Below are 22,050 nucleotides of genomic sequence, written 5' to 3'. Positions count from 1 at the left end.
GCCTAGGACATATTTCCAGGTTGCCGTGGAGAGTGCTATGGAGAAACAAATGGGCTGGAGTTTTTAAAGAAAAGAGAATGAATCAGCAGAGGGGGGCATTACAAAAGTTATTTCTCAAGAAATGTCATTTATTTGCAGAAATAACATTAGTTAGTGATTGGCTATACATGTGGTTGAATAGGGTATACGGCATTTTATGGCTACTTGGTGTCAGTCTAGGGCTTGCATAGCAAGTGGCTTCAAGAGCTAATTATTTAGCTCAAGGGAGAGTGAGACATGACTGCTTGCATTCCTTAGATAAAAAGTTTTTTTTTCCTTATCATCTGTCATCTCACACCACACAACTGGGAGTCGAGGGACCTTACATGACTTGAGCACATTTCGCCTCTTGAAATTAAAGATGACCAGCTTCCTTTCGTTTAAAGATAAGTCACATGAGAATTTAATTTTGGCAGTTAAAGAATTGGTTCCCCAACCTAAATCTGCAGCCAAGATGAATTTTCTGATTCACCTCCTTCCCTACAGTTTCTGGGTTTTGTTTATCCTCCAATTCCAAATGGCATAATTGCTTTCTTTCTCCCACTCTACACCCATCACCAGCCGGGTGTTTCAGCTTTTTCTCTCTCTCAAATAGGATGCTCCAAAGGAAAAGAGAGGTGCTATTTCTGAGGGAAAAGAATGTAGGATAGTTGAAAACAACAGCACGGTATTTTCTTCACAAACTTGATTTTAAGATGACTGAAAAATCTAAAAGTGAAATAAACATTTTAAGAAATACAGTATTTGCTCTATTACTCTATGTTGTCTACTTTGCTTCACATTTAAGCTATTACAACTGTAGAGTTAAGACAATTGTGATTCCTAAACTTAATTCACATGATTGATGAAAATCAAGCTTAATTCTCTGTTTAAATGTTGTGTACTGCTGGAAGTAACACATAGCATTAATAAATAAAAGGAATTCGACACCCATCTTGGGTAAAAAGCATTTCTGCCTTCATTCTAACATAGATTTCATTTTGGCTTTTAAAAAACAGCTACTGTGCTATACTGCCGTATCCGGTAGTTGTAAATACTGGGCAATGTTACCTTTCTAGGGCTTGTTTCCTCATACATAAAACCTATTGGTACCCCAGGTCAGCTCTCCTATTGCTTCCTGATCCGGGACAATCTAAAAACCTAATTTAAGAAATATTTGGTGTCCAGTGTAAAATAGTGTGCTTGATGTCTTATTAGCACAAGCCATAGAAGAGCAGGAAATTCATATAATGAAACGGACCAGCTGTGAGTAGTTTCCAGTGGATATAACCTCTCCTTTGTTGGCCTTTAAATAATAAGTACATCAGCTGCTGCAACTGCGATGCATGCACTGTGGAAATCCTGCATATTCTTAAACTGCCATCCCAAGGCAGAAAATGCAGAATTCCTTTTTATTTTGACTTTTAAAGGGGTTAAATTCGGGCGTGGCACTGGGGTGCTCTCGGGGAGGTTTGCCTTACCTCTCCCGGTGAGGCTACTTAACCTCACCAGCACTCCAATGCTGCCCACACTTTCCTACCCGGTCCCACTGGGCACGGGCCAATCGGCTCGTTCCTTCCCAGCGGCAGGGTGGAACCTCGAGCCTGGACTTCGGAGACCCGCCCCCTGTACGTGGCGTGCGTGCATGGCGCTACGCGACGCGGGCCGGTTTCTCCAGCGTGTGGCGCCCCCTGGCGGTAGCCGGGCTTCGATGCCACGGCCTGACCGGAGTGTCCGCCATGGAGTCGCAGAAAGAGGCGCGAATACTCCAGGAGCCCGTGGCGCGGCCTCCTGGGGCCTCAAGGTCTCAGACGCCGAACGCCAAAGAGCGGCAGGAGGGCGGCCCAGTGCCGGCGGCGGCTGCCCTGGGTGCAGAGGCGGACGACGACAGTGCGGACGGGCTGTGGGAGCTGCCGGTGGAGCCGGCCAAACGGAGGCCCGAATGCAGCCGCTGCAGGTGACCGCGGGGCCGGGGGCGGGGACTGCAGCTGGCAGCGGCCTTTGGAGGAGGCTGCGGCGCCCCCTGCCGGGGTATCGGCGGCTCGGGCAGCTCTGCGCTTAGGTTGGCGGAGTTGGCGGGTGCACGTTGGAAATCTCGGAAATGCCGGGCACAGCTACCTAGTAAGAAGCCCTTTTTCCAGGTTCATGATTATTTAACCTTACTTCCTGCAATATATTGAGCGTGTCATGGGATGAGCAGACATCATTTCTGTTTCCAAGAAACTTAAGCGTCCGATAGGGAAATAAGGGGTGATGACAATAATACTTGTAGTATAGTTACACAGTCATACTTAAGTGGCATAGTCGTATCACAGTTAAAACACATAAAGTGGATTGAAGGAGAGAGACAGTCTCCTTTGCCTATCCTACCAGAACTCTAAATATAGGGCCTTTTCAGCTCTTCATTCTAGGCTCTCTTCTAACCCTACAGACGTCCCACTGGTAATTTTTAAAATCAGTTTTCATGGTAATTTATCATCTATATCCCAATGTGTCTCAGACCTTTATTCTGAGCACAAGATCTGTGCATTAATTTATCAGGTGTTTATTGAGTGCTTTGATAATCACTGACAATGCAATGGAGTCCGTGTCTTTATGTATTATTCTCTTACTGAATACGGATAATAAACCAGCAAACAAGCTATCCAATATGTAATTACAAACTGGGAAAAAAATAATGAAGGAAAGGAATGGGATGCTCTTATAAAAAATAACTAGATGGTGTCGTGAACTATCTCTGAGATTTGAAAGATGAGAAGATTCCATCCTAGGGAAAAGCATTCCAAGAAGGGGAACAGAAGGACTGAATATGGTTGAAGGTCTTTACTGCTTGAGTACTTGGAGTTTGTTACTTTGGACATTTTGACCTTTTCCTAGGGCTCTGTTGTAAGACTTAAGAGGAAAGGATCTTAAATATAGAATGTTTTTATATTTTCTAAGTATACTATGTATAGTTCACCTCTGAGGAGGATGGAAAATTTGTGATTAGAAGGGACTGTGAATTTGAACATAGGGGTTTGTGAATGTAATTAATTTAAACAAGTTGTCTCAGGGGGTTATGGGAAACATTTAAAAGTGTTTGGAGGAGTCTCAATAGGATACTGAAAGAAAAGTGTTTCAAATATAAATCAAAGGCTAAATTACTGTGCTAGCTTTATTATGTAGTTTTTAGTCTGTTCAGAATTGTTAATTATAAATATATAGTTAAAAATCTGTTTAGCAGAGATTTATTTTATGATGCTTTCAAAAAAATAAAAATGACTTGCTGAATTTTGTCTTTTTTTCAGTTACATTTAGTTAATACCTTAGGATTACAATTTTTCCCAACATGTCTGCACTTAGCTTATTTCTGGTGAAATTTGCTACCTGTGAAAAACTCTCCTCCCTCTTGGCATGCTATGCATTTTATTTGCTTTAATTAGGTAGAATATAATTCTAGAATTATGGAGAATATTTAGGTGTTGTCAATAAGACAGAAATGAATTGATGGCTTTTTATATTTTATTTCATTAGGTTATTAGAGTTCTACTAGTACCCTGCGTGAACTTCTTTACATTTATGCTTAAAATAGTTTTAAAAATGCATTCTTAGATTTGATTGATCATTGAGTCACAGTTATTTGACTATTTACTTAAACTATATTCATTTCTCTGAACACATTACTACAAATGTCATAGCCTAAGGGAGTTCCAGAAATTAGGTTTGTTCAGGAAGTGCAAACGCAGTTTAACTTTTCAGCAGAATCTTGCTTGTTAGAAATATAACGTATCTTCAATATGAATGGAATATTCTTTAAAAGATCCCAAACTTGTAGTTTATTATTGCAGGATGTAGGTTCTATAAATGTATTCTGTCCTCTATGTATATCTTGTTTACAAAACCTGCCTGTATTCCATTTACCTCTTAGAATACCTTTCCTATCCCCCATTCCTGAACATATAACATTTTTTTTTTTCAGATAAAGACAAAGCCTTGGTTGATCTCCCCACAGTATGTATCATTAGCGTTATTTGAGATAAAATAAGAAGGATGAGGGTCATGGGACATAGTAGGTGCACAAAAGATTTGTTGAACTACTTGGTAAAATTCAGTTGTTCAACAAATATTTTTGGAGACCCTACTTCCAGAGGGTGTGATAGACTATGAAATACAAAGATGAAAAAGAGATGACTTCAGTTCTCCTGTAGATCAGGACCTAGTGGAAAGTGGCATATCTATTTAAATGGGGAGCCCTCAGATTAAAAATCTGATGATGTAGGGCAGCTTTTTCAAATTATAGGTAATGAACCACAGTGAAACTTTTGTTATATGCATCCTTGTACGTAGTAGAGAATGTATTCAAAAAGAGTTTGACAAACATCAAATTTTTGAGGCTCTGAAGAAAACAGCAAAAAGTGTTTTCTGAATTTTTCAAAGTGAAAGCATTTGTAAAATAACTTTGTTCAGGTTAAAATCATTTTGCTAATTTAAACATCTTATTTAAATTATATGACCTCAGATTGGAAAGATTTAAACACTTTTTATATGTGTTTGATATCCTTTGGCAGTCTTCGAAATTAGGCCGTCATGGAGTAAGAGTCAAAAGGCGAAAGGGTTCATGTTCACCAAGTAGTGCTTCTGAGATTTTACTAGAGTCTTTAATTTTGTTAGGAAATAAAATGTAATGTTCGTGTGTATATGTATGTATATATGTGTATATATGTAAAATGCACGTAAGCATGTGGTCTTTTTCTTGTTGAATTCTACACTATCAGCTTCTTTCTTAGATGTGTATATGTGAGGTGTTATAGGAACATATAAAAAGGTGCTCCTAACCCTAAGTTTGTGTGGTGGAGATGAGGAAAAGATCTGGGAAATCTTAGAAGTGACATGTAAGCTGAGACTGAAGGACATAACAAAATATTTAACCTGGATTCTAATGTTTAGGATTAATTAGGGAAGAGACTGGCTGGGGGAGGGCTTGAGGGAAGAAAAAGTGAGCTCTGGTTGAGGGAACAGTATGTATGAGAGTTTAGGGCATAGAATGTATAGTGTATTTGGAGAGTTTGGGAGAAGGCATGGAGTGGTGAAAGACAAGGCTGCAGAGATTAGTAGTGGTTGCCTCAGAAAGGGCAAAATAAACTATGTCAGGGAGTTTGGGCCTAATGCTCTATAACCCAACAAGCCAGCCACAGTAATATTTTTATATTTGAAAGGTGGTGACAAGTTTGACTTTTGTAGGTGACTTTTGCTGTATAATTTATACTTTTTCATTTTATAAAAAAAGCAACTGGATGGTGATAAAAGGATACAAGCTTGACTGGGAAGAATTAGGGCCTCATTCCAGAAATATTTTAGGCATCTTAATTGTACTTTTGTATCTTCTGCAGATACTGCTATGCATTTGAGGATGAGTCATAAACGACTTGCAAATCATTGGTCATAGGAATAATAGAATACTGTCTAAAAACAGTGTTTTTTAATTCCCGTTTAAGGGAAGAAACAGCAGGGAGAGCATGCACACAAACTGAATCAGATAGACCCTGAGATGGAAGTTTTTGTGTCTCGAGTATTTTCTTTTCAAAAGTAACAAGCTGTAAGAATTATAATAAACCATTTCTACATGTTTAACACCCTTTTACTAAACATCAGCCATCTACCAGGCACATACTAGGCCTAGGTATTTTATATATGATAATATTTTATTTAGTTCTTGTTTAGATTGCTGCTGCTTTTTTTTTTTTTTTTGAAACAGAGTCTTGCTCTGTCACCCAGGGTGGATTGCAGTAGTGCAATCTCGGCTCACTGTAACCTCCACCTCCCAGGTTCAAGCCATTCTCCTGCCTCAGCCTCTGGAGTAGCTGGGACTACAGGTGCCTGCCACCATGCCTGGCTAAGTTTTTTTTTTTTTAAGACGGAGTTTTGCTCTTGTTTCCCAGACTGCAGTGCAATGGCGTGATCTCAGCTCACTGTAACCCGTGTCTCCCAGGTTCAAGCGATTCTCCTGCCTCAGCCTCCTGAGTAGCTGGGATTGCAGGCATGCACCACCATGCCTGACTAATTTTGTATTTTTAGTAGAGATGGGGTTTTTCCATGTTGGTCAGGCTGGTCTCGAACTTCTGACCTCAGGTGACCCACCTGCCTTGGCCTCTCCAAGTGCTGGTATTACAGGCGTAAGCCACTGCGCCCAGCCTAGGTTTTGTATTTTTAGTAGAAGCAAGGTTTCCGCCCTGTTGGTCAGGCTGGTATCGAACTCCTGACCTCAGGTCATCAGCCTGCCTTAGCTTCCCAAAGTACTGGGATTATAGGTGAGAGCCACTGTGCCTGGCTACTGTTTGCTTTTAAATGATGAGGAAATAGAGGTAACAGGCAAGTAGCAGAATTGGGTCTCTAGCTCCAGTCCACTCGGCTCCCTAGCTCATGCAAGTACTTGATCTCACTCCAGGCTCCTTGCTGAAGAAGTGTTAAGATTTTGTTTGTACAGTAGGTATTGTCACCAGTTGAAATGGCATCACTAACACTGCAAGATTTTCAGGCTTTTTAAGTTAGTAACAGGATGCTGAGTTTTAGTATGTTCTCTGGCTTTTTAATTCCACATATCATAACCTTTTCCTTATTCTTTAGGCTTGGATATTCTGGAGGAAAAAGTGATGGGGGGAACATCATAAGAGAGAAAGATAAAGTCAGGGAAGGAGAGAGAGAAGGGAAGACTGCAGGTGTTTAAGAAGAATGCACGAGCCACAAACTGGCAGTCTACAGATGTTTTGCTTTGAACTGTGTTTTATCAGCTTTTAAATTAGTTGCTAATAGTTCAAAATCAAGATGTTTTATATAAAAATTCAGATTTCTGGCTTTCGTTGACAGTGGAAAGATCTGACAGCTTCAGAGACCACCTTCCTGAGCAGTATTTGGTTAAGCTCAGTATTATTGGCTGTGCCCTTATATTGGGCATGATCTCTCCAGGTCACCATAGCTCCTAGTCATTCCTGCTGAACTCATTAGTGGTTAACTGCTGGCCCCTCATAGGCATTTATGTTTTGATTCTGGGTCTCCTGTACATCATTGTGGTTGTCTGACTGAGCAACTGGTAAATCGGTCTTCAAGTTTGGTGGGAAAAGTGAAAAGCGGTAATTCCCAGGGTAGTTAATGTAGAATAATTGAAACTGTTGAATCAGTATCATCACTTAGAAAACAAACTATTTTGGGCTGGGTGCAGTGGCTCATGCTTGTAATCCCAGCACTTTGGGTGGTCAAGGTGGGTGGATCACAGGGTCAGGAGATCGAGACCAGCCTGACCAACATGGTGAAACCTCGTCTCTACTTAAAATACAAACAAATTAGCTAGGTTTGGTGGTGAGCACCTTTAATCCCAGCTACTTGGGAGGCTGAGGCAGAAGAATCCCTTGAACCTGGGAGGCGGAGGTTGCAGTGAGCCGAGATTGCACCACAGCACTCCACCCTAGGTGACAGAGTGAGACTGCGTCTCAAGGAAAAAAAAAAAAAAAAGAAAAAAGAAAACTGTTTTGGTAAATTTAAAATTGGCTAGATTATTGATGATTTTTAGGGTAAAAATTTGGATATTCTGAAGCTTAATTTTTGTACATATTAAAGATATATTCTCAAGAGAAAATTATTACATTAATTTGTTCTTTCCTGTTGGTATAGAAAATATGTTCTTTGAAATAGTTCATTTGTAATATATGTGGAAAGCTAACTGATTTACAAATCACTGTGCAGGCTAATTGTATGTCCAAAGTTGAGCGAAGGTGATATATGTCAAGAGGGAATTTTTTCATAACCTTAATTAAGTCTTCAAAGAGGAATGGCCAGTTTTAAAAACCACATTAGAGCTTTCTAAGTGTTTGATTTATTTTCCCTAGGAAAAATAGGAATTATATTTTTACCCTCTGATAGGTAGAAGTTTTCTTCAAAGACTGTAAAAGCACATTAATTCCTTGAGTTCATTTGCCCAAAATTAATAATTCATAGTTTCTATTAGTGCTTATGTAGGTAGAGAATATATTCAGAAATAGTCTTGCCTAAAATTTGGTATCACTTGAAAAGAGTTCACAGTACTTTTACATTTCTGTTTAATACATGAGACAACCTTATGATTTAAATAGTGTTATTCCGTTTTATAGACTCTTACAGTCAGCTGGCTAATAAGAGGCAGAGCTGCTTTAGCGTTCATCTTTTTATTGCTATACCACGTAATAATGAATTATACTTAAATGAGCAGTATGACTGCATTTGTTTTCTTGCATATAATAAGTATTTACATGAGGGGTTTCTTTGCCTTCTTCTAATCTAAAGATTCTTTTCCTTTACCTTTGGTCATAGGTATTTTTAATTATTTTGAGATGAGCAATTTTTAAATTATTGTAATTTTTAAAGTCAAGCCTGTATCTCCTAAATTCTTTATCTGTCTGTGATGAAATTCTCATTTCTATTGCTGGCTTTTCACTTTTATGTTAGAAAGGCAGATTTGGGAAGGCTGAGGTGGTAGGATCATTTGAGCCCAGGAGTTTGAGGCTGCAGTAAGGTAAGAAGGTGCCACTGCACTCTTGCCTGGGTGACGGAGTAAGACCCCATCTCTTAAAGAGAGAGAGAGAGGTTGGATTTTTTTTTTCTGCTGAGTTTATTGTTTGTTTGCTTGTTTTTCATTTTTCACTATTGGAAACCTAGTTGAAAAGTTATGTATTGAGCCTGTTGACCTTGCAAAGAGTAGAGAAATTGACCTGATACAAATGTCTCTGATCTGTTTATTTATGTAGACAAGTTATTTGACAGTCTAATTCTTTTTTTAAAAATTGTGGTAACATTTACACAAAATAATATTTATCATTGTAACCATTTAAGTGTACAGTTTAGTTACATTAATATATAATGTTGTATAGCCATCACCACGATTTATACACCAAACTTTTTCATCATCCCAACATAAACTCTGTCTGTTAAACTATAATTTCCTATTCTTCCCTTCCGTCAGTCCCTGGTAACCTCTATTCTGCTTTTTGTTTCTATGAATTTACCTATTCTAGATTTAACTGGAATCATATATTTGTCTATCTGTGTCTGGCTAATTTCACCTAGCATAATGCTTTCAAGGTCCATCCATGTTGTAGCAATGAATGAAAATTTCACTTAATTCTGTGGCTGAATTGTATGTATTAAACCACATTTTGTTGATCTATTATCCATTCCTCTGTTGATGAATACTTGGGTTGCTTTTACCTTTTGGCAATTGTCAATAATGATGCAATGAACGTTGGTATACAAATAATCTGCTCTAGTTCCTGCTCTCAGGTTTTTTAAAATATATATTTTAGGTTGGTACAAAAGCAATTGTGGTTTTTGCCATTACTATCTAGGAGTGGAATTGCTGGGTCATATGGTTTTATGTTTAACTTTTTGAGGAATTGTCAAGCTATTTTCCACAGTAGCTGCACCATCTACATTCCCACCAGCAATGTATGCACCTTCTATTTTTTCCACATTCCTGCCAACACTTACTATTATCCATTTTATTATGCCCATCTTAGGAGGCATGAAGTGATATTTCATTGTGGTTTTGATTTATATTTTGCTGACTAATAATGTTGAACATCTCATGCTTTCGGCCATTTGCATATCTTCTTTGGAAAAATGTCTATTAAGTTCTTTTGGCAGGCGAATTGTAATGAGTGGGCTCTAAAGTGAGGCTGCCTGGGTTTAAATCCTGGCTCTGTGACATTGAACAACAAGTTACTGAACATCTTTGTATTTCACCTTTGCCAAATGTAAAAGTGAGACAATAATAGTTATCTCTACCTCACAGTGTTCTTAAGAGGATCAAATCATTTAATACAATAGAGCGCTTAGAACAGTGCCTTTTGTATAGTAAATGCTCAATAAATGTTAGTTGTATTTAATTTTAGGAATTTGAGAATGCTTTGCCTTGACTTATGAAAGAAAAGTGAATTCTGGTTAACATGTAAAATATGTTTTTTAAAGCTTCAGAACTTTTTTGTGGTAGAATACATAAAATATCCAATTTACCATTTTAACCATTAGAAAATATATTAATTTTGAAATGAAGTATGGGATGATTAAAGAAGAAAGAAAATATAAGATATTGTTCAGTAGTGATAAGAACACAACTGAATTGGTTTTGTTTTACCAACTCTGCACTAATCAGCTGTGCAACTTTGGGTGAAGTACTTGAATTTTTGGTGCTTTTGTTTATCTGTAACAAAAAGCCTGCTTTATAGGATCAGATTAATGTACATGAAAGCAATTAATACAGGAAGTATGCATAACTTTTATGAGGTAATGTAACGGTTAATACCTATCTTTGGAAGATAATGTTTTTTTAAGTTTTTTTATTTTTATTTTATTTTTTGTTTGGTTTTATAAGTAAACTTATCTCATTATAATTGCTCTTGTGGCAAAAGTCATGACACTGTCCTGAAAGCAAGTTGCCTTGTAATGAGATCTTTGTGGTATTTAAGTACAGTCTTCCCTTGCCATAGGAGAGTAATTTGTTCCTGAGTCACTCCACACTCACCCCTAGTAGAGTGAATTCTGGAAAGCACAATTGTCTTTGAAATTGATGATACACAGTTACCTAAGTAGTTAACAAAGCATATATATGATACTTAATGTGCTTGACATTGAATCTTTTAATGCAAACCCCCAGAATAACTCACTGAAAAAAATGCAATAATTACCATTGCTATAGCAAACCATGAATTCTTTGAGAGAACCTGATGTAATATATATCAATTATATAGTGGCAATGATGACACCATTACTATTGTATTAGTACGTTTTCATGCTGCTGATAAAGGCATACCGGAGACCGGGCAATTTACAAAGAAAGAGGTTTAATGGACTTACAGTTCCACGTGGCTAGGGAAGCCTCACAATCATGGCAGAAGGCAAGGGGAGCAAGTCCCATCTTACATGGATGGCAACAGGCAAAGAGAGAATAAGGAAGAAGCAAAAGCGGAAACCCCTGACAAAACCATCAGATCTCATGAGACTTACTCACTACCATGAGAACAATATGAGGGAAACTGCCCCGATGATTCACTTATCTCCCACAGGCACTCCCACAACATGTGGGAATTATGGGAGTACAATTGAAGATGAGATTTGGGTGGGACACAGAGCCAAACCATATCAACTATTATATTATTATTATTTTTTTTTGACATGGAGAGTTAGTATTTGGCTACTGATTGATTTTATTCTTAACTTTTAGTTTTGAAGTAGTTTTAGACTTACTGAAAGTTGTAAAAATTGTACTGAGAGTTCTGTATATCTTTTACCCAATAACTCAGTATGGTTATTATACATAACCATAGTACTGTATAGAACTATAAGGGCCTGAGAATTTATCTTATTTGCAAGTGGACAAGTTAGCCTGTCACAGTTTCATGGACGCTGGCAAAAGACATGAAATTCCTGGGCCAAAGACAAAGGACTTTATTACTCAAGGCACAATAGGGAATATGACCTTCATGTTTGTGTTGTTTGCCTTGTTCTCCCCTCCTACTCCAACCCCTACAGGGATTTCATAGATAAGTAGGTAGATGCTGTGCACATAGTGGGTTTGCGTCCTGGCTGAAGGACCTTGAACTTAGTGTGTTCCTGAATTTTTTAATAATGAGTTGCAAGTAAACCTGCTCTTTTTCCAGAGGGAGAACTTACCTGTCTTCCAAGGCTATTCACCATGTAGATACCTTTGAAAAGATAGTCCAGAACAAAAGGTTTTTGTCTCACTCACAAAACATACAGAAATGTAAGAGACCCATGGAGAATTACCTCCAAAGGTCAGTTACCAAAATGAAGAAATGAACATTGGTACAGTACTATTTTTCTTTTCAACTTTTAAGTTCCAAGGTACATGTGCAGGATGTGCAGGTTTGTTACATAGGTAACATTTGCCATGGTGCTGCACACATCAACCCATCCCCTAGGTATTAAGCCCAGCATCCATTAGCTATTCTTCCTGATGCTCTCCCGCCCCCTGCTCTCCTGACAGGTCCCAATATGTGTTATTCCCCATGATGTGTCTGTGTGTTCTCATTTAGTCAGCTCCCACTTATAAGGGAGAACATGCAGTGTTTTGTTTTCTGTGCCTGCATTAGTTTGCTGAGGATAAAGCATCTAGCTTCATCCATGTCCCAGTAAAGGACATAATCTCATTCCTTTTTATGGCTGCATAGTATTCCATGGTGTATATGTGCCACATTTTCTTTATCCAGTCTATTATTGATGGGCATGTGGGTTGATTCCATGTCTTTGCTATTGTGAACTGTGCTGCAGTGAACATACACGTGCATATATCTTTATAACAGAATGATTTATATTCCTTTGGAAATATACCCAGTAATGGGACTGTTAGGTCACATGATATTTCTGCTTCTGGATCTTTGAGGAATTGCCCCATTGTCTTCCACAATGGTTGAACTAATTTATACTCCCACCAACAGTATAGAAGTGTTCTTTTTTCTCCACAACCTCATCAGCATCTGTTGTTTCTTGACCTTTTATTTATTATTATTTATTTATTTACTTATTTATTTATTTGGGGGGATGGAGTCTTGCTGTGTTGCTCAGGCTGGAGTGCAGTGCACGATCTTGGCTCACTGCCAGCTCTGCCTCCCAGGTTCACGCTATTCTCCTGCCTCAGCCTCCTGAGTAGCTGGGACTACAGGCGCCCACCACCACGCCTGGGTTTCACTGTGTTAGCCAGGATGGTCTCGATCTCCTGACCTTGTGATCCACCCTCCTTGGCCTCCCAAAGTGCTGGGATTACAGGCATGAGCCACCATTCTCAGCCTCTGTTTTTTATTTTTTGAGATGGAGTCTCACCCTGTCACCCAGGCTGGAGTGCAGTGATGTGATCTTGGCTCACTGCAACCTCCGTCTTCCTAGCCTAAGCTATCCTTCTGCTTCAGCCTCCCAAGTAGCTGGGACTACAGGTGTGCAGCACCACACCTGGCTAATTTTTTGTATTTTTGTTGGAGATGGGGTTTCACCATATTGCCCAGGCTGATCTCTAACTCCTGACCTCAAGTGATCCACCCTCCTTGGCTTCCCAAAGTGCTGGGATTACAGGTGTGAGCCACTGTGCCTGGCCATTTCTTGACATTTTAATAGTCACCATTCTTACTGGCATGAGATGGTATCTCACTGTGGTTTTTATTTGAATTTCCATCATCAGTGATGTTGAGCTTTGTTTTGTATGTGTGTTGGCCACATGAATGTCTTCTTTTGAGAAGAGTCTGTTCATGTCCTTTGCCCACTTCTTAATGGGGTTGTTAGTTTTTTTCTTATATATTCGTTTAAAATTCCTTGTGGACTCTGGATATTACACCTTTGTCAGATGGATAGATTGCCCAGCTTTTCTCCCATTCTGTAGGTTGTCTGTTCACTCTGATGATAGTTTCTTTTGCTGTGCAGAGGTCTTTAGTTTAATTAGATCCCATTTATCAATTTTTGCTTTTGTTGCAAAATTCCTTTTGATGTTTTTGTCATGAAATCTTTGCCCATGCAAATGTCCTGAATGGTATTGCCTAGATTTTCTTCTAGGGTTTTTGGGTTTTACATTTACGTCTTTAATCCACCTTGAGTTAGTTTTTGTATAAGGTGTAAGGAAGAGGTCCAGTTTCAACTTTCTGCTGCATATGGCTAGCCAGTTCTCCCAGCACCACTTAAAAAAAAGTTTAAAAAAAAAAAAAAAAAAAAAAAGGTAAGAAATCATTTCCCCATTGCTTGTTTTTGTCAGGCTTGTAGAAGATCAGATGGTTGTAGTTGTGTAGTCTTATTTCTGAGTTCTTTATTCTGTTCCATTGGTCTATGTGTCTGGTTTTGTACCAGTACCATGCTGTTTTAATTACTGTAGTATTGTAGTATAGTTTGAAATCACGTAGTATAATGCCTCTCCAGTTTTGTTCTTTTCCTTAGGATTGTCTTGGCTATTCGGGTTCTTTTTTGGTTCCATATGAATTTTAAAATAGTTTTTCCTAATTTTATGAAGAATGTCAATGGTAGTTTAATTGGAATAGCATTGAATCTATAAATTGGGCAGTATGGCCATTTTCACAATATTGATTCTTCCTATCCATGAGCATGGAACGTTTTCCCATTTGTTTGTGTCCTCTCTGATTTCCTTGATTTGTAGTTCTTCTTAAAGAGGTCCTTCACTTCTTTGTTAGCTGTATTTCTAGGCATTTTATTCTCTTTGTAGCAGTTGCGAATGGGAGTTCATTCATGATTTAGCTCTCTGCTGGCCTGTTGTTGGTACATAGGAATGCTTGTGATTTTTGCACATTGATTTTATATCCTGAGACTTTGCTGAAGTTGCTGACCAGCTTAAGAAGCTTTTGGGTTGCAAGGATGGTGTTTTCTAAATACGGGTTTATGTATTCTGCAAACAAAGATAATTTGATTTCCTTTCTTCCTATGTGAGTATACTTTATTTCTTTCTCCTGCCTGATTGCCCTTGCCAGAACTTCCAATACTATGTTGAATAGAGTGGTGAGAGAGGGCATCCTTGCCTTGTGCCCGTTTTCAAAGGGAATGCTTCCAGCTTTTATGGAGTCTCTCTGTTGACCAGGCTGGAGTGCAGTGGCGTGGTCTTGGCTCACTGCAAGCTCCGCCTCCTGCGTTCACGCCATTCTCCTGCCTCAGCCTTCCAAGTAGCTGGGACTACAGGCGCCTGCCAACAGGCCTGTTCAGTATGGTATTGGCTGTGGGTTTGTCATATGTGGCTGTTATTATTCAGAGGTATGTTCCTTCAGTATCTAGTTTATTGAGAGTTTTTAACGTAAAGGGATGTTGCCTGTGATTCCAGCACTTTGTGAGGCTGACGTGGGCAGATCGCCTGAGGTCAGGAGTTCGAGACCAGCCTGGACCACATGATGAAATCTGTCTCTGCTAAAAATACAAAAATTACCTGGGTGTGGTGGTGCACGCCTGTAGTCCCAGCTATGCGGGAGCCTGAGGCAGGAGGATCGCTTGAACCTGGGAAGTGGAGGTCGCAGTGAGCTGAGATTGTACCAATGCACTCCAGCCTCGGAGTCAGAGCAAAACTCCCTCTCAAAAAAAAAAAAATATATATATATATATATGTGTGTATATATGTTGAGTTTTATTGAAGGCCTTTTCTGCATCTGTTGAGATAATCATGTGGGTTTTTTTTTTTTTTTAAAGTATACTTTAAGTTCTGGGATACATGTGCAGAACGTGCAGGTTTGTTACATAAGTATACATGTGCCATGTTGGTTTGCTGCACCCGCCAACCCGTCATCTACATTAGGTATTTCTCCTAATGCTATCCCTCCCCTAGCCCTCTACCCCATGATAGGCCCCAGTGTGTGATGTTCCTCTCACTGTGTTCATGTGTTCTCATTGTTCCACTCCCACTTATGAGTGAGAACATGTGGTGTTTGGTTTTCTGTTCCTGTGTTAGTTTGCTGAGTATGATGGTTTCCAGCTTCATCCATGTACCTGCAAAGGACATGAACTCATCCTTTTTTATGGCTGCATAGTTTTCCATGGTGTATATGTGCCCCATTTTCTTTATGCAGTCTATCATTGATGGGCATTTGGATCGGTCCCATGTCTTTGCTGTTGTGAAAAGTACCGCAATAAACATACGTGTACATGTGTCTTTATAGTAGAATGATTTATAATCCTTTGGGTTTATACCCAGTAATGGAATTGCTAGATCAAATGATATTTCTAGTTGTGGATCCTTGAGAAATTACCACACTGTCTTCGACAATAGTTGAACTAATTTACACTCTCACCAACAGTGTAAAAGCGTTCCTGTTTCTCCACATCCTCTCCAGCATCTGTTGTTTCTGACTTTTTAATGATCACCATTCTAACTAGTGTGAGATGGTATCTCATTGTGGTTTTGATTTGCATTTCTCTAATGACCAGTCATAATGAGCTTTTTTTCATATGTTTGTTGGCTGCATAAATGTCTTCTTTTGAGAAGTGTCTGTTCATATCCTTTGCCCAGTTTTGATAGGGTTGTTTGTTTTTTTTCTTGTAAATTTGTTTAAGTTCTTTGTAGATTCTGGATATTAGCCCTTGTCAGATGGATAGATTGCAAAAATTTTCTCCCATTCTGTAGGTTGCCTGTTTACTCTGATGATAGTTTCTTTTGCTGTGCAGAAGCTTGAAGGGGGCCAGCCCCTCCACACCTGTGGGTATTTCTCATCAGGTGGGACGAGAGACTGAGAAAAGAAATAAGACACAGAGACAAAGTATAGAGAAAGAACAGTGGGCCCAGGAGACGAGCGCTCAGCCTATGGAGGTCCCGCACTGGTGCCAGCCTCTGAGATCCCTCAGTATGTATTGATCATTATTTTTACTCTCTTAGTGAGGGGAGTGTAGCAGGGCAACAGGTGGGGAGCAGGTCAGCGGGAAACATGTGAACAAAGGAATCTGTATCATGAATAAGTTCAAGGAAAGGTACTGTGCCCCGATATACATGTAGGCTAGATTTATGTTTCTCTTTACCCAAACATCTCAGTGTAGCAAAGAGCAACAGAGCAGTATTGCTGCCAGCATATCTCGCCTCCAGCCCCAGGGCGGTTTTCTCCTATCTCAGAATAGAATGAATGGGAATGGTCAGCTTTACATGGAGACATTCCATTCCATCAGTGTGTTGTATTCAGGAGGCCCATCTCACATGCAAAGACACACATAGGCTCAAAATAAGGGATGGAGGAAGATTTACGAAGCAAATGGAAAGGAAAACAAAAAAAAGCAGGGGTTGCAATCCTAGTTTCTGATAAAACAGACTGTAAGTTTCTGATAAAACAGACTGTAAACCAACAAACATTAAAAAAAAAAAAAGACAAACAAGGATATTATATAATGGCAAAGGGATCAAAGCAACAAGAAGAGTTAACTATCCTAAACATGTATGCACCCAATACAGGAGCACCCAAGATTCATAAAGCAAGGCCTTAGAATCATGTGGTTTTTGTCTTTGGTTTTGTTTATGTGGTGAATTACATTGATGGATTTGTGTATGTTGAACCAACCTTGGATCCCAGGGATGAAGCCCACTTGATCATGACAGATAAGCTTTTTGATGTGCTGCTGGAATTGGTTTGCCAGTATTTTATTGAGGATTTTTGCATTGATGTTCATCAGGGACATTGGAGGGCAGTTTTTTTTGTATCTCTGCCAGGTTTTGGTATCAGGATGATGTTGGCTTCATGAAATGACTTAGGGAGGAGTTCCTTCTTTTCAATTGTTTGGAATAGTTTCTGTAGAAATGGTACCAGCTCGTCTTTGTACCTCTGGTAGAATTTAGCTGTAAATTTGTCCTGTCCTGGGCTTTTTTTGGGGGCTGATAGGTTATTTAATTACTGCCTCGGTTTCAGAACTCATTATTGCTCTATTCAAATATTCAGTTTCTTCCTGGTTCAGTCTTGGCAGGGCGTATATGTGTCTAGGAATTTATCCATTTCTCCTAGATTTTCTAGTTTATGTGCATAGAGGTGTTTATAGTATTCTTTGTTGATTGTATTTCTGTGTGGTCAGTGGTGATATCCCCCTTATCATTTCTGATTGTGTCCATGTGATTCTTCCGCCTTTTCTTCTTTATTAGTCTACCTAGCAGCTATTTATTATTATTTTTTTTCCAAAAAGACCCAACTCCTGGATTTGTTGATTTTTTGAAGGGGTTGTCATGTCTCTATCTCCTTTAGTTCTGCTCTGATCTTGGTTATTTCTTGAATTCTGCTAACTTTGGAGTTTGTTTGCTCTTGTTTCTCTAGTTCTTTTAGTTGAGATGTTAGGTTGTTGATTTGAGATCTTACTAGCTTTTTGATGTGTGTTACAGAGATTCTGGTGCATTGCCTCTTTGTTCTCATTAGTTTTAAAGAACTTCTTGATTTCTGCCTTAATTTTATAATTTACCCGGGAGTCATTCAGGAACAGGTTGTTCAATTTCCATGTAGTTGTGTAGTTTTGAGTAAGCTTCTTAATCTTGAGTTCTAATTTGATTGCACTGTGGTCTGAGAGACCATTTGTTATCATTTCAGTTCTTTTGCATTTGCTGAGGAGTGATTTACTTCTAATTATGTTATGAATTTTTGAGTAAGTGCCATGTGGCAAGGAGAAAAATGTATATTTTGTTATTTTGGGATGGAGAGTTCTGTAGATGTCTATCAGGTCTGCTTGATCCAGAGCTGAGTTCAGGTCCTGAATATCTTTGTTAATTTTCTGTCTTGATGATCTGTCTAATATTGTCAGTGGGATGTTAAAGTCTCTCACTATTATTGTGTGGGAGTCTGAGTCTCTTTGTAGATCTCTAAGAACTTGCTTTATGAATCTAGGTGCTACTCTATTGGGTGCATATATATTTAGGATAGTTAGCACTCCTTGTTGAATTAAACCCTTTACCATATATAACGCCCTTCTTTGTCTTTTTTGATCTTTGTTGGTTTAAAGTCTTGTTTTGTCAGAAACTAGAATTGTGATCCCTGCTTTTTTCTGTTTTCCATTTGCTTGGTAAATTTTCCTTCATCCCTTTATTTTGGGCCTATATGTGTCTTTGCATGTGAGATGGGTCTCTTGAAGATAGCATCCAGATGGATCTTGACTATCCAGCTTGCCATTCTGTGTCTTTTAGTTAGGGCATTTAGGCCATTTACACTTAAGGTTAATATTGTTATGTGTGAATTTGATCCTGTCATCATGAAGCTAGCTGGTTTTTTTGCAGACTTGTTTATGTGGTTGCTTCGTTGTATCACTGATTTGTGTACTTCAGTGGATTTCTGTAGTGGTTGGTAATGATTTTTCCTTTCCATATTTAGTGTTTCCTTCAGGAGCTCTTGAAAGGCAGGCCTAATGGTGATGAAGTCCCTCAGCATTTGCTTGTCTGAAAAGGATCTTATTTCTCCTTTGCTTATTAAGCTTAGTTTGGCCAGATATGAAATTCTGGGTTGGAAGTTCTTTTAAGAATGTTGAATATTGGCCCCTAATCTCTTCTGGCTTGTAGGGTTTCCACTGAGGGTTCTGCTTTTGGTCTGATGGACTTCTTTTTGTAGGTGACCTGGCCTTTCTCTCTGGCTGCCCTTAACATTTTTTCTTTCATTTTGACCTTGGAGAATCTGATGATTACATGTCTTGGGGTTGATCTTCTCGTAGAGTATCTTACTGGGGTTCCCTGAATTTCCTGAATTTGAAGTTGGCTTGTCTTGCTAGGTTGAAGAAGTTCTCCTGGATGAGATCCTGAAGTATGTTTTCCAGCTTGTTTCCGATTTCCCTGTCTCTTTCAGGTACTCCAGTCAGTTGTAGGTTTGGTCCTTTTCCACAATCCCGTATTTCTCAGAGGTTTTGTTTATCGTCTTTTATTTTTTCCTTTTTTCTTTTTCTGAGACAGTCTCGCTCTGTCGCCCAGGCTAGAGTGCCATGGTGCAATCTTGGTTCACCGCAATCTCTGCGTCCCGGGTTCAAGTGATTCTTGTGCCTCACCCTCCTGAGTAGCTGGAATTATAGGTGCATGCCACCATGCTTGGCTACTTTTTGTATTTTTAGTAGAGACAGGGTTTTGCCATGTTGGCCAGGCCAGTCTTGAACTCCTGACCTCAGGTGATCTGCCTGCCTTGGCCTCCCAAAGTGCTGGGATTGCAGGCGTGAGCCACTGTACTCAGTCTCATTCTTTTTTCTCTGTTCTTGTCTTCCCGTCCTATTTTGGAAAGATAGTCTTCCAGCTCTGAGATTCTTTCCTCTGCTTGGTCTACTTTGCTATTGATACTTGTGATTGCATTGTGAATTTCTTATACTGTGTTTTTCAGCTCCATCAGGTCATTTATGTTCCTCTCTAAACTGGCTATTCTCATTATCACCTCCTGTGTTGTTTTATCATGATTCTAAGCTTCTTTGCATTGGGTCAGAACGTGCTCCTTTAGCTCAGCGAAGATTTTTATTACCCATTTTCTGAAACCTACTTCTGTCAATTCATTCATCTCAGCCTCAGCCCAGTTCTGTACCATGCTGGAGAGTCATCTGGAGGAGAAGAGGCACTCTAGATTTTTGAGTTTTCAGCATTTTTGCATTGATTCTTTCTCATTTTTGTGGGCTTATCTACCTTCTATCTTTGAGGTTGCTGACCTTTGAATGGTGTTTTTGTGGGGTCTTTGTTGTTGTTGTAGTTATTGCTTTCTGTTTGTTTGTTTTTATTTTAACAGGCCACTCTTCCATAGGGCTGCTGTGGTTTGCTGGGGTTCCGTTCCAGACCCTAGTCTCCTTGGTCCTCCCACACCTGGAGATATTACCAGTGAAGGCTGCGAAACAGCAAAGATGCCTGCTCTTCTTGGAGCTTTGTCCCCCGGGCGCATTGACTGGATGTTGGCCTGAATGCTCCTGTAGAAGGTGTCTGGAGCCCCCTACTGGGAGTTCTTACCCAGTCAGGAGGAACAGGATCAGGGACCCACTTAAAGAAGCAGTCTAGCTGCCCTTTGGCTGAGTGGGTGTGCTGTGCTGAGGGGAATCCTCCTTGTGCACACTGCCTGGACTCTCCAGAGCCAGCAGGCTGGAAAGACTAAATTGGCTGAACTGCAAATACAGTCACCGCTTCTCCCCCTGCCCCGCCCTCCACCCCCTTTTGGTGGCTCAGTCCCAGGGAGTGATCAGAGATCTGTTCATATAACTCTGGCTAGTGTAGCTGAAATTCCTGCAGGGAGGCCCCACCCAGTGAGGAGGGATGAAGCAGGGTCCCACTTAGAGAAACAGTCTGACCACAGTCTGCTGTGTTATGGAAAACTCTTCCCATTCCAGACCTCCTGGACTCCCCAGAGGAGCTGGCAGGCTAGAACCACAGAGATGGCAGCTGCCTCCGCCCTCAAGCCCCCCAGGAACTTGGTTCATTTCAGGCAGTCTCCAGCCTCCTGCCACTGGCCAGCTGGAATTCCAAGCCAGTGGTTGTTAACATGTGAGGTGCCATGGGAATGGGGCCTGCAGAACGATGCTGCTTGGCCCCCTGGATTCAGCCCCTTTCCTAGGGGAAGGCGTGGATGGATTTCTCGCTTTGCTGGAATTCCCAGGGCCAGAGTATGCAAAATTCCTGGGTCTCTCTGCATGCCTGAGCCACTCTGCTGAGACTCCGCATAGCGTTATGCTGTGGACCCAAGGTCCTGGTGGTGTGGGCTCACGAGGGGATCTCCTGATCTGCAGGTTGCAAAGATCCATGGGAAAAACATGATTTCCTGGGTGGGGTCACACACTCACTGCCTCCCTTGGCTGGGGGTAGGGCCTCCCCTGGCTTCAGGAGGGGCCATCTCCCCACCCTGCTTTTCCTCACTCTCTGTGGGTTGAGCCATCCACCTGGTGAGTCCCAGTGTGAGAACCTGGATACCTCAGTTGAAGTTTCAGAATTTCATTTGCTGTTTTCATTCTTCTCTGTGATAGCCACTGACTGCAGCTGCTTCTGGTACAGTATTGTTAACTATGTTCAGAATTCACCAGTTTTTCCACTCAAGTTCATTTTTTCTGGTCCAGGATCCAACTCAGCATCCCACATTGCAATAATTGTCATGTCTTGTTAGTTCTCTTTAGTTTGTGATGATTCCTTAGGTTTTTCTTTTTTTTTTTTTTCCCCACAATCTTGGTACTTTTGAAGAATACTGGTCAGTTATTTTGTAGAATCTCTCTCAAGTTGGGTTTGACTTATGATTTCTCATGATTAGAGCAAGGTTATACATTTTTGGTAAGACTAGCTACGTGTTCCCTTTTTAGCAAATATCATATCAGAGGTACGTGATATCAATATGCATTATTCTTGGTGAAATTAACATAGGTCATTTGGTTAATGTGGTCTCTGCTGTGTTTTTCTACTATGTAATTACTCCTCTTCCCTTTGTAGTTAATAAATATCGGCCGGGCGCGGTGGCTCAAGCCTGTAATCCCAGCACTTTGGGAGGCCGAGACGGGCGGATCACGAGGTCAGGAGATCGAGACCATCCTGGCTAACACGGTGAAACCCCGTCTCTACTAAAAAATACAAAAAAAAAACTAGCCGGGCGAGGTGGC

The 22,050-nt window shown here is 40.1% G+C and overlaps 1 protein-coding gene across 1 annotated transcript in view; it reads left to right on the top strand.

Annotated features, from left to right (window-relative positions):
- The first annotated feature begins 1,669 nt into the window (after positions 1 to 1,669).
- DTWD2 (DTW domain containing 2) overlaps positions 1,670 to 22,050 on the top strand; it is a 168,763-nt gene continuing 148,382 nt past the window's right edge. Inside the window, exon 1 of the mRNA XM_025388433.1 lies at positions 1,670 to 1,975. Coding sequence (XP_025244218.1) covers positions 1,758 to 1,975 — 218 coding nt within the window. The 5' untranslated portion in view covers positions 1,670 to 1,757. The remainder of the gene's footprint in view (positions 1,976 to 22,050) is intronic.

Source organism: Theropithecus gelada, chromosome 6 (assembly GCF_003255815.1).
Source record: "Theropithecus gelada isolate Dixy chromosome 6, Tgel_1.0, whole genome shotgun sequence".
NCBI classification, from domain to species: Eukaryota; Metazoa; Chordata; class Mammalia; order Primates; family Cercopithecidae; genus Theropithecus; species Theropithecus gelada.
The sequence above is the reverse complement of the archived record's forward strand: the minus strand, read 5'-3'. Positions and strand labels throughout refer to the sequence as shown.